This window comes from Varanus komodoensis, unplaced genomic scaffold (assembly GCF_004798865.1).
Source record: "Varanus komodoensis strain SLA01 unplaced genomic scaffold, ASM479886v1 scaffold8, whole genome shotgun sequence".
NCBI lineage: Eukaryota > Metazoa > Chordata > Lepidosauria > Squamata > Varanidae > Varanus > Varanus komodoensis.
In genome coordinates, this window is record NW_025336481.1 from 32,028,634 (window position 1) to 32,040,723 (window position 12,090).

The 12,090-nt window shown below is 43.0% G+C and overlaps 1 protein-coding gene and 1 long non-coding RNA gene across 48 annotated transcripts in view; one reads left to right on the top strand and one right to left on the bottom strand.

Annotated features, from left to right (window-relative positions):
• The window catches only part of SORBS2 (sorbin and SH3 domain containing 2), a 205,143-nt gene extending 195,453 nt beyond the window's left edge, over positions 1-9,690 (bottom strand). For 12 of the 47 annotated variants that reach the window (XM_044455070.1, XM_044455068.1, XM_044455067.1 and 9 more), the window contains exons 1-2: positions 9,541-9,683; positions 9,076-9,162 (exon numbers count right to left, since the gene is read on the bottom strand). In XM_044455070.1, the coding sequence (XP_044311005.1) occupies positions 9,076-9,162; positions 9,541-9,605 (152 nt within the window). In that variant the 5' untranslated portion in view covers positions 9,606-9,683. Of the gene's footprint in view, positions 1-4,188; positions 4,469-9,075; positions 9,402-9,540 lie in introns of those variants that run through there. The other 35 variants (XM_044455071.1, XM_044455065.1, XM_044455064.1 and 32 more) reach the window with 14 other exon arrangements.
• LOC123036100 overlaps positions 7,018-12,090 on the top strand; it is a 37,340-nt gene continuing 32,267 nt past the window's right edge. The window contains exon 1 of the long non-coding RNA XR_006417094.1: positions 7,018-8,408. This is a non-coding gene — a long non-coding RNA (uncharacterized LOC123036100). The remainder of the gene's footprint in view (positions 8,409-12,090) is intronic.

Consider the following 12,090-nt stretch of genomic DNA (forward strand, 5'->3'; position numbering starts at 1 on the left):
AAATCTCTTGCAATTTTTTGTATCACATATGAATGCAGTCTATGCTGGAAGACAAGTTCAATATGTATTGCAGACATACTCCTATTGAAGCGAATCAGAACATGTAAGTCAAAAGCCAAGCTTTGTATAACAGAAATCAACATTATACAATGCGAATGGGTAAGTGCAACTTTGTACTAGAAGTTTCTAATTTTGATTGAATATGTTCAGCTGTGAGACATCCCAAAAAGCTCTTCCCTGTCTCTCTACTTCCCTTTCTCTTCCTTTTGTGTCAGAGGGAGCAAGATCCTGGGTCAGAGAATACTGGGGTTTGCCCCCTTCATGGTGAGATACAGCACTCCAACCTTGGAAGGAGGTGTCAGGGCTGAGGTTAGGGTTAGCTGATGTGGAAAGAACCAGCCCGGCTACACTGTGACATCAGAAAAGCAACCTTGGAGGAGCATATTGGGGCATGGTCCAGTAGTCGAGAAGAGGAAATTGGAAATCAAGATTTGAGCTGTTCTGAGGACTCTCCAGCCTCCTTCCTGCCTCCAAATCACCACTGCTAGATGGGGGGAAATGGGCATCTAGAGAGAAATTCAAGGTGGAGGATGAGGTCATCCCCACTGTTCTTCCTGCCCCACACTGGATGACCAGAACCCTTCGCGCTCAGACTTCTAGTCCATATGCACAATTGATAGCACTCCACCCTTAATTGGCTCTCTCTATTTTTTCCTACTTCCATTTGATCTCAAGGCTGCTTTTATGTTCTTTTTTAGCTCTTGTACTACTCTTAGACCTTTGAAACACTTTATCAATAATTCATGCAAATAGGGATGTCTGAGAAATTTTGTTCTTTTAATTCCATTCAAACTCTGGTACAAACTAACCTGATCTTCACCTCCTAGATTAATGTTCAGATTGGCATGCAGTTATCCTTTGGATTTTGCACTTAGAATGCTTATTAGAATGAAGCTCTCAGCTCAAAAAAATATCAAATGTGTATAAAGATGCATATTTTTCAAGTTAAATGTTTAAAGATCCATGTTTCAAAAGAAAATACATCAAAAATTACTTATGTAAATCCAAATTTTCATTTTTTAAATTCTCAGAATAATGCAGGCATAGAACAGAACAGAACGAATGCATGAGACATCAGACCAGAAAATATATCAATCCATCCATATTTGCATACAGACGGGACTGACTAATACAACATTGCAGTGCGTGGTGCTTCTATTCAGTTTTTCAGCCATGCCATTCTTCTGTATCATTCCCCAGTTTTCCATTTTGTTTCCCCAGCTACAATTCCAAATTCTCTGCCTATTAAACCAGCTCACTCTTTTAAGGGCTCCCTCTATTCTACAAAGCTTAGCACTTTCTCCAAGCTTTCAGATCTCTCACTCTTCACATGGATAGCACTACTTGGACAACCTAAGGGTAGAAACTCAGAGGAGTGTGTTATTGCTATTATATATGATTATTGTATGATTTTAGAATGAACTGGATCACCAAAACACACCTTGAGTAAACCTTTCAAATATGTATTTTCATATGTTGTTAATTACTGTAGATCATATATTTTTGCTTGTATTGCTATGCATAGAAGTAGACTGAAGGAGAATTCACAAAAGCAGAAGCACCTAGACACAGAGCATCTGCAAAAGCCGTACTCACACGAAAAAGGCATATTTAGCAAAAACTGAAAACAGAAAAGCAGTAAAGCAGGGGTAATCTCCCCGTCAACTGATTTTTTCAAAATAGCACCACACAACCAAACAAAATACATTTAATAAAAGAACAGCTACAGAAGAGAGCAGCCATGGCAAAGAACATTCAAAACTAGAAAATACAATACTAGTCGAAGAAGTGATCTGCTTTAAGCATTTCTGCCCCGTGGCAAAGTGGGTTAAAATCAAATGCTCTAAGAGTCACCAGGAACACAGATAACAGCATAATCCAGCGTGGCTGCTCATTATGCTTTGAACCTGGAGGATTTCAAGCATTGACTTGATGACAGAAAATGAATGGAGGTCGTGAATGACCCCTCTGAGCTTCTTCCATACCTCAAAAGACTTGGAGGGCTGATTTTGGCTACCTAATGTTTTGTGCCTGCTGGAAAGGAAGGAAGACTGTATCCCAGTGGAGTTTCACTCCTCTTTCCCCAAGAGTCAGAATGCCTCCACAACACTGGCTTCGAGGTTGGACTTGTGACCTGAAAGCTGCTGTGGATATGGAGAGAACTACAGCAGTTGTGGGGGTGGAGGTTCTAAGATTGGCGTTCTAGCTCTGACAACCCCGTTGGGACTCTGACCTCTGCTAGGACCATCCAGACAGTGTCTAGTGGTCACAGACATGAGTTCTGAGAGACTAAAAAGAGATATAATTCAATGAAATTACTGAAGGCTTTGATCATGTTAACTTACCCCTATTTTAGACAGCTATACATCCTGGGAACAAAAGACATTTTTTCCTAGTATTACCTCTCTGTGATATATCACAGTGTCAGGGGGCTTTCTTTGGATGGTTATCATTAGCCTTACTTGTCCTAGTTTTTAATATTAATTTTACGTACATATACACACACCCATGGGCAAGTGTTACACTGGATGATAGAACAATTTCAGTATTATTTTACTAATTCTGTATAAGAATACGCTAAATACAGCTAACAAAAGAAACAAATACATCAGTTACTATTACTACTACTACTACTACTACTACTAATAATAATAATAATAATAAGAAGAAGAAGAAGAAGAAGAGGAGGAGGAGGAGGAGGAGGAGGAGGAGAAAGAAGAGGAGGAGGAGGAGGAGGAGAAAGAAGAGGAGGGGGAGGAAGCAGCAGCAGCAGAAAAAGAAATAAAAGCACTAAAGCAAGAGCAATTCAGTACTGGAACCTGGAAGGAAATACTTGCAATGTAAAGGAAGAAGGTTATAATAAATATCATAACACCTCAGCAAGTTCCAAATGCTTTCTAGAAGAGAAAGATGTTCAGCTGGTGCTAGGATGCATAGAGCATTACGGCTACATGGGCTTCTTTCATAAAAGCATTCCAGAAAGTGGATGCCACCACTGCCAAGATCTTGTTGCTATTCTGTTAGACTCTCACCAAACTTCTGCCCAGGATAGCAGCCCGAGCAGGAAACTGAGCAGAATTCATGAGAGAGTATACAGGCAGTCCCTGAGTTACGAATAACTCATACTTACAAACTACCATGAAGCCTGTTATTTTTTTAAAAAAAAATATTGTGGAAGACTGTCATCTCCATAGAGAGGGAGAGAGGAAGTGAAAGGCCAGAGAAATATCTTGAAAGCATGCCTTTCTTCTCTGCCCATCTGGAGTGGGAAATCTCTCTAGCATGTCCTTGCTACAAAGAGGAGGCACTGGTGAGTTTGGGCAGAGGAGCTATAAATATCTGCATTTTTTCCACTTTCAAGGGGGTCCTGGACCCCTAACCCCCACAAATGTGGAGGACCCACCATACATGGACCGACTTACATACAAATTCATCTTAAAGACAAATTTCCATTTTCTCAGGAACAGAACTCATTCATAACCCAGGGACTGCCTGTATAAGGGAAAGCGATGGCTCAGGTTCTATGCATGCATTTTGTTTCCTGGCACATTATCTTCTTGATAATGCAGAACATTCCATGCCCTACCCTGCCCCCACAATGTCTGAGATTGGCTATTAGCTCAGAAGGGAATACATGTATATTAAACTGGTTTTTAGGCACAGACGTTTATTTTTTTCCTGCAAGAGGTAAACTTGTGTGCTGCTTCCAGGATCCAGGATGGTGGGGGGGCAGGGGCGGCATCCACATGACTGAATGATCCTCTGTACATAAAAATTCACATTGAAAACTGACATGCCAGAGGTCAGATGTTCTCGCCTAGCCTTCTCTGGCTTTACATGTGGAGAAATTCATTCTTACTTTTTTATGTGAGGGCCCCACCTGCCCCCATTCTGAAGAATTCCAACCTAGATGAGATTTATAATCTCAATGAAAATGAGGTTTCCATTAAAGATCTGTAAGCTACTGTCATTTAAAATAAGCATATTGACAAACAAATACAGCTAGGAAGATTTATACCCTTATTAATGAAGAAGTCCAGCTCCTGAGCATTTTGCATTTGTGAGACTTACAGGCATATGAAACCCATATAGCATCGGCATTCCATTAAATGTCAGCTTTATACCCACCTGCTTCAAGAGATGGCCAAGCAGGCAATGGCTGGAATACTACAGATCACCATTTTCCAAGAGGCAACTTCTGAAGCTATGCATGCACCCACTTGGTATTTGAATTACTTCCCTGCCCCGTCTAGAAAGGGCTATGGTTAAGGCTGACTCACAGAGAAATGGCTTCCTACAAGGTATGCTTCACAGGTTCTCCTTTCCGCAAGTGGCATGACTTAGATTTCCAGATACAATAAAACAAGTCCAGAAGAAACCCAGTTCTGAGTGCTCAGAGTTATTATTCTCTAGCAATGGAGGCAGGAAGACACAGAACCATGTAGATCACTTTGTGCTAAATGGTGAGTTATGAACTAATAAAGTCTACTGGCCATCATTTGCCAGTCATGTCTAGACTTAGTTTGCCAAGATTTGGTTCCCCTTGCACAGATTGGCCCAACTGAATCTACGTAGATGCAACGAGGCAGTCATGTGTCTGTCACATCACATACATCACACCACACATCACAGGTCTGACTCATTCACACAGAAAGCAGGAGGCATATTTGATTGATTTATTTAGCATAAAACAGAGCACATGGTGAGGGGGGAACCTTCCTCCTTCCCTCCTGTGCCTCTTCTCACTACAGTGCGTTGCTTCAGCCTCACATACTGGAATTGAGCTGCTCTGAGTCAGGCGTGGGGACTACTTGAGGAAACAAGGCTCCCTAAGGTAAGGCAAGGCAGTGGATCAGGGAGGGTGTGGTCCCGCTCAACTGTGTGTCCCTTTCTGTGTATACCCTGGGCTCACATTCACACTGAAGGCATGTGGCCGATTTAAAACATAATATAGCCTGAATCATAATTAAGGTGGACATGACACTCTACCATTAGTAGGTCATGTCAAATCACTGCAGGTCATTGAAGAGTTCTATTACCACTCTTTCTACCAAATCATGGTCCCATACTCCTTGCATGCATACCTTAATACAGTGAAGGGTTTGAGAGTGTAGAGAAGCCAGCAGCCATTCTGCTAGGAGTCCAAACTCTCTCTCTAGGCTGGTCTCCTAGCAAGGTCTCCCAAGACAAAATAGGCAAAGTAACAGCAGTCACATCAGAAAAAGGGAGTAGATTATCTCTAATGGTGATGGGGCCAGAGATACTTCTGAAGGGAAGATACTGGGCAACAGCAGTAGCTGAAGTGCAAAAGAAGGACTCCAGCTAAATATTAAGAAAACAAAAATCACGACTACAGAATTACAGAACTTCACTGTCAACGATGATGTCAAGATATTGTGAATGATTTTGCATAGTTTGGCTGAGTCATCAATATAAATGGAGAATGCAGCCAAGAAAGCAGGAGGAGGTTGAGACTGGGAAGAGCACCAATGAAGGAACCTGAAACAATAATCCAGTGTAAGGACATTTCACTGCAGACCAAGGCCAGGATCATCCACACTGCTGCATTCCTGTTTGCTATGTATGGGTGTGAAAGTTGGACAGGAAGGTAATTGACGTGTTTGAAACATGATGCTGGAGGGAAAAAGGTGAACGAGTAGGTCATAGAGCAGTGCCAGTCAGAACATTCCCTGGAAACAAAAATGATAAATCTGAAGCTGTCATACTTTGGGCACATCATGAGTAGGCAAGATTCACTGGAGAGACGATCATGCCAGGGAAAGTTGGAGGCAGAAAAAGAAGAGGAAGACCAAATACGAGATGGACTGACTCCATTAAGGAATTCACAGCATTGCGTATTCAAGTGTGCAGCAGGCAGGGCTGCCAAGAATGGGACATTTCGGAGGGCATTCTCGTAAGTCAGAGATGACTTAACAGCACGTAACAATGGCCGCGTTACTTCCTTTATAGCCCACATGCATAACATTCAAATTCCCTTAATATCTCCTCAGTACTGAATGTATAAAGCACTTGCTTAAAGAACTAGGTAGCATCTAAAATACCAAATCTGTGCAGAGATTAGAGGTCAGAGTTTAGAGTTTAGATGTGGGAAACCAGATCAAAGCAACAGAGTTGGGTCAGTTTTCTCTTATCCTTTCTTGTTGCCCAGGCGTGCTGCACAGGAAAGCATCAGTCTGGGGAGCATCTAATGTTTGCAGGTAGGCTCCATCCCAGCTCATCCCTAGGATAATGAACTTTATGGAGGGCTGAGGAAGAACAGTAGGGGCTATGAAGAGCTGTGTGTATGTGGGAACTATGAGCCTCTATGGATAAGAAAGTAAGAGGGAAAGAGATACAGGGGAACTAGTTGGTTGGCAGTGAAGCTGAGGGAAGAGAAAAGAGTTTGTACCTTTTATGAAACTGATCTCCATTGACACTCAACATCACACATTCAAAGGTGTGAGGCTCACATCCCAACTCTGCTTAATACTAATTCTTTGGGGCAAATTACTTGCCGCTTCTGGCTAGCCATGCCTCTCATGGTATCCCTGCTTTGGAGCCACACAGAGGGAGCAGAGAAGGCAGGGCTGTGATTCCTAGCTGCTTGAGGAAAATCTCAGGAAGTACTTGGATCCCTTTCCTGAATGTTTCAAAGGCACTCCGAGTCAAAAGCAGCAGTCTGCAAACCTAATGTGAAATGGATGGTTGATCCTACTCCTCTGCACATTTTCTGCTTGAGAACAGGATGAGGGAGTTGCATCTCACTTCCTCTCCTTTGACTTTTGTGCACAGGGCAGGATCTCACTCTGCGCTGAGAACTGACAAACAATTTTAAGTAAGTGACAATGACCTTGTGATTACATTTGTTTGGGGGGATGATATGATCTTCCAGGATTATACAAGTATATTTTTCTCAATGTCTAAATCAGCTTTGAGACATCAGTGTGTTACTTCTGGTTGACATCCATGTACAATAAAAACTATTTTCAAATTGAAAGTATGCTGCCATCCAGGGGTAGGGAATCTGTGAACCTTGCAGATGTTGTTGCATTACAACTTCTATCCTTCCTAACTATTGTTAGTGCTGACTAGGATTGATTGGAACTGAAATCCAACAAAGTCTGGTGCCCTAAAGTTTTCCTTCCCTCTTTAAATCAGTGTAGCTCATTTCAAATAGTATTTGTGGGTACACTTGGGAAGACTCTTCACAAAGTGTGCTCCAAACATGGCAACATTCAATCAAGAGGGCACTTCTGAATGGAAATTAAATATAATGTTCAATTTCCAGCATGTGTCCAAGATAAAAAGCTCACATTCACATTTCACATACATGCATATATGGAAAATTATTTATTAAACTGATATTCTGCACTTAGTGCCATAGAACCTTAAAATGTTTTCCTTTGCAAGAATTTTCTAATGTGTGAAGCAGTCAGAAGATCATGCACAGAACAGCATGCATAAATACATGCTAAATTGTCAGAATCACTGAGATGCTATAAAGAATGACACATGGAGAACCCATGGAGGGAAGGCTGTGGTCCCATCCCCAGACACCTGGGAGCATAACAGACAGAAGAAGAAAACATACAACAAGACAATTTAAGTGCTTCGGAGGAAATGAAGCAAAACAGTTCATTTCAGAGAGATTTGGTAGGTAAGATATCCTAAAAGTGAATGTACAATTCTGTGCACAATAAGTACAACATGTACCCATCTTCCTCAGCAAATGTACAAATATATACACACTGCAAAGACACCTGAAAATGTCTTGGACTTTGACACCAAGCACATAATGCCAATTTGTTACTAATTTACCAGTTGACTTAGGCACAGCATTTTGTAATGTTTAATCAAGTGGTGATTCTATCCTTAAGTGTAAAAATTATCCATCAGCCCTTTGACAACATATGGAATTTTAGTGGAAGGGGGAGCAACAAAACAATACCAAGTTTTCGACCTCATGCTAAGCAGCAAAAAATGATGATGGGGAGGCAGAAATATTAGTAACCTGGAATACCTCCCTAGCCTTTACTATAATTTAAGCATGATCAGGTCCCTACTTGGTCAATGGATTGCAGTTCTATTGGCCAGATTTATTAATTATCATTTAAGGAACAATTTACAAAGGATCAGAAGCCTATAGACATATGCCATGAGCCCTCTGCTTCAGTATGTCCACAAGCATGCTGTATGTGGATACTGTAATTTCCTTTGTCCCCAAGCTGCTTAACACGCACTCTGCCACCGTGGTGGTGTGTCAAAGGAGTTTCTCTCCCTTCTTCTGTCTAGCTGCATTCGTGGTCCCTGTGGAGCACTGGCTTCCTTTCTTTCAAGCCATCTCTAAAGTGAGTCACACAATGGGTGTGTTGTGGATGAGTATGTTATGTGGGAGCTCTTTGAAAATGAGCCGCAAGCTGCTTCTCATACCTACTTACTGGCTTCTTAACAGCGCAAGCATCAGAAACTAATCAAACACAGCAATGGGGCGTGCAGTCCATGAAACTAGTGCAAACGCTGCTTTCCCTTATGACCTACATACTAACAATACAAGGCAAGGCAAGAGCAGTCGTCCGGGAGGGTGGCGGTGCTCTTTTAATCTAGTTAAAGAACGTTAATGCTGAGCAAAATGTCAACACTGAAAGATGGAGAGACTCGAGGCGAGAGCTTAGATTTTATTCTAGGAAAACTCTTAAGTCTTGGAATACGTTTTTTCCCCCATAGTTCAGGTCGTGGTTTACAAAAAGAGCCTCTCTGAATATAGAAAGCCTATAACGAATGAGTATATGTGAAAGAGCGGACGGAGGGAAGGGCAGATTCCAAGGAGAAAGTCTAGCTTGCAAAATGCAAAAACGGGCATTCTAATCATTGAAAGGAATGCCCCCCCTTTTAAATTGCCCATGCAAACTGAATAGAAAACCAAGCGTGGAGGGCTTTGGAAACTTCACGCAAGTGATAGCTACACCACCTAGGTCTTTGGGGAAATGAAGTGGAAGCCAGGAAACAAAAGCTTACCTCTTCGGGAGTAGTTCAGACGCTCGTGAAGAGCAGCAGCCTCTGTCTCCGACTAAATCCACAGCCAGATGCTTCCAAGCCAGCAATCTGTTAATAGGAAGTGCACACAGACCTGAGAGGGTGCTGGGTTCTTCCCCCCTCTTTGCACAGCCTACAATACGGAGCCCGCCCGGAGTTGTAGCACACCTGCTTGCTCGCGCGCAGCTAGCGGTGTGCCTCACTCCGGTGAAGCGGCGGCGGCGGCGGGCGGCGGCGGCACGCACAAGATCAATGTTAGGAGAGGGTAACACCCTTCTTTTGGGTCAGCAGCTTGCGCTCTGGAAGCAGCGGGAGAGCTAGGGAGATAACATTGCAGAGGAGCCTTGCCCCCCGCCCCCCTCCCCAGGCGCGCACGTGCGCGCGCGCGCAAAGCCGCCCCCGTGGCCGCGCTAGGGGATAGGTGGCATTTCTCCCGCTGCATTCCACCTTTTCTCAGCTCCGGCGCGAGCAGAGGCGAGAGCCGGCTTGTCAAAATGGCAGCTTGCAGGCATTCCCCGCTGTATTAATTAATCCCGAATATGATGGCCGCTACAGTTTCCTCGCCATATATGCCCCCACTTTGATCGGGGGAGGGGGGTCTGTTTGTTTACTTCACGGTAAAGCTCAGCAGAATATGCTACCGCGTCTCTCCAAACCCCCCCCCTCCCCCGGCAAAATGGCTGGTCCTTTCAGCACTGCTGCAGACAGCTCATTGGGCTCCACTTGCTTTTCGTAGCCATGGCAACAACCAACAGACTTATCCACCAAGCATGGTTGATCATGTGCAGCCTCCCCCCCCCCCCCCCAGACGCATATCCCGCCCTCCCGTCAACAAGAGAAGGCTAATTGCTCTTTGCCTGCTGATTACGATGCTCCGTGGGGGGAGGAGGGCACCCAGAAATGTCCAGACACATGCTTGGACATTTGCAGAAAACTATATGAAAAGCTGGGCAACCTTGGATAATGTCTCCTGCCTAGCATCCTTTCAATAAGCCTATAATAAGCCCGGCTACTCCCCACAGCACCAGCACCTTCCTTTCTCTTTCGTTTTGTTGATTTGTTGTTTTGCAAATTGTTGCAAAGTGTTGCGTGGAGCAACTCGGTAGAGTTGTACTGGAGTAGTAACCTGGCTGGGACCTTTGGCCCTATAAATGTTTGACTAACAGCTCCCATCATCCCTTACTACTGCTCATGCTACCTGGGGCTGATGGGACTTTATTATGTACCCTTATTTACCTTTTTCCCCAGAAGGAGCCCAAGATAGTTTACACAATACCCCTCCTTGTTCTCCTCCCCATTTTATCTTCCCAGCAACCCTGTAAGGTAGGACAGACTGTGAGTCAATGACTGTCTCAAAGTGAATCACTAAATTTCATAGCTAAGTGGGGTCTAGATCCTGCTCTCCTGAATCCCAGGCTAATACTGTAACCATTATTCAGTGCTGGAGTTGAAGCCCAAAAGTAATTGAAAGGCCATAGTTCCTAAGTCTTGCTATATGGGGATGCCTATACTCATTGAAGCACCAATTTAAATATAACTGCATATACTGTCAAATTCTTTCCAACAACTTTTCCATGAATAATTTCTGTAAGCTGTTCAGTAGATGCCATAAGGGAGAAAGGGAAATCAACATTATCCGTTGCTTCTCCTAAAACAGGGCAAGGCAGGAAAGCTTAGCATTTGCTGTGCACATGTAATATTGTTAGTATTATTCTTTAGGATTGTCACCATTGTTTTCCCTCAGGGCCTTTAATGGGTCATGGCAGACAAAGAGCTTTCCATAGAATAGAGACCTGGAGATTTGAATGACTCTATCTTTAGAATTTCTGCACATCACACAACTGTTAAAGGCACAGACATTCAGTCAGAGAGAAAAAAATTGTGAATGTGCCAAGAAACCATGATTCTTACCCAAGGTATTGTGCACAGCAAAGTTCTGCACAGCTGAAATATCTGTAGAAATTGCAAGAAATATTGAAATTTCTCAGAGGTTATTACACATCCTTACTTAGGGGGTTACATTTGGCCATATATAGTTTATTAATCACCTCCTTAACAGTTTAAAATTACATTAGATCACCATATTTTGTCTGCATGAAAGTTTTTTAACTATATTTTTAAGGGTAGGCACTGTCTTTTCAAATGGTCCATATGATATATATTTGTAAATAGTGCTGACAACAAACTGCATCATTCTGTATATGCTTAAAGTAAGCCTTGCTGTCTTCCAGGCATCTTATTTTCAAGATGCAATAAATGTGCATAAAGTTGCAACCAAAATAATTGAAATGATGGTTCAAAGAATGTTCCTGCACACAGTGAGGAATGAGATATGGGGGCTGCTGAGGGAAAGGACTGGCCCCAAATTAGACTTGGTTCCAAAGATTACTCAAGGAAGTACACAGAATGAAGGCTTCCCAACTTGTTCTTATCAAGAACTCCCTCATTTTTGCTCTTACATTATTCAGGAGGTAATTACCACTCTGCCCTCTGGTGAGGTTTTTCAGGGGCTGCAATGGAGAGCAAGGGTTTAGGCGTTTTCCTTCCATAAACCTTCTTAAAGTCATAATCCCTTTGCTGGCTGAAACATGGTGGAGCTGCTGGTTTTTATTTCTAAAATGTAGGTCTAAAACTTGCACAGGATTTCACCCTAATGATGCAATTGAACAAGGTCTGCTGTACATAGTTTGGTTTCTGAGTAAATACGCATGTTAATGTTCATTATGATTGAATGCATGTAACAACAAGGAAGGCCAGGATCTCTTCTTGACCATCCCAGAGTGCAGGACACGGAATAACAGGCTCAAGTTACAGGAAGCCAGTTTCCAGCTGAACACCAGGAAGAACTTCCTGATCGTTAGAGTAGTACAACAATGGAAGCAATTACCTAGGGAGGCTGTGGGTCTCTCACACTTGAGACATTCAAAATGCAACTAGACAGCCATCTGAGAGGGATGGTTTGCCTCAGAGACCTGCACTGAGCAGGGGGTTGGGTCC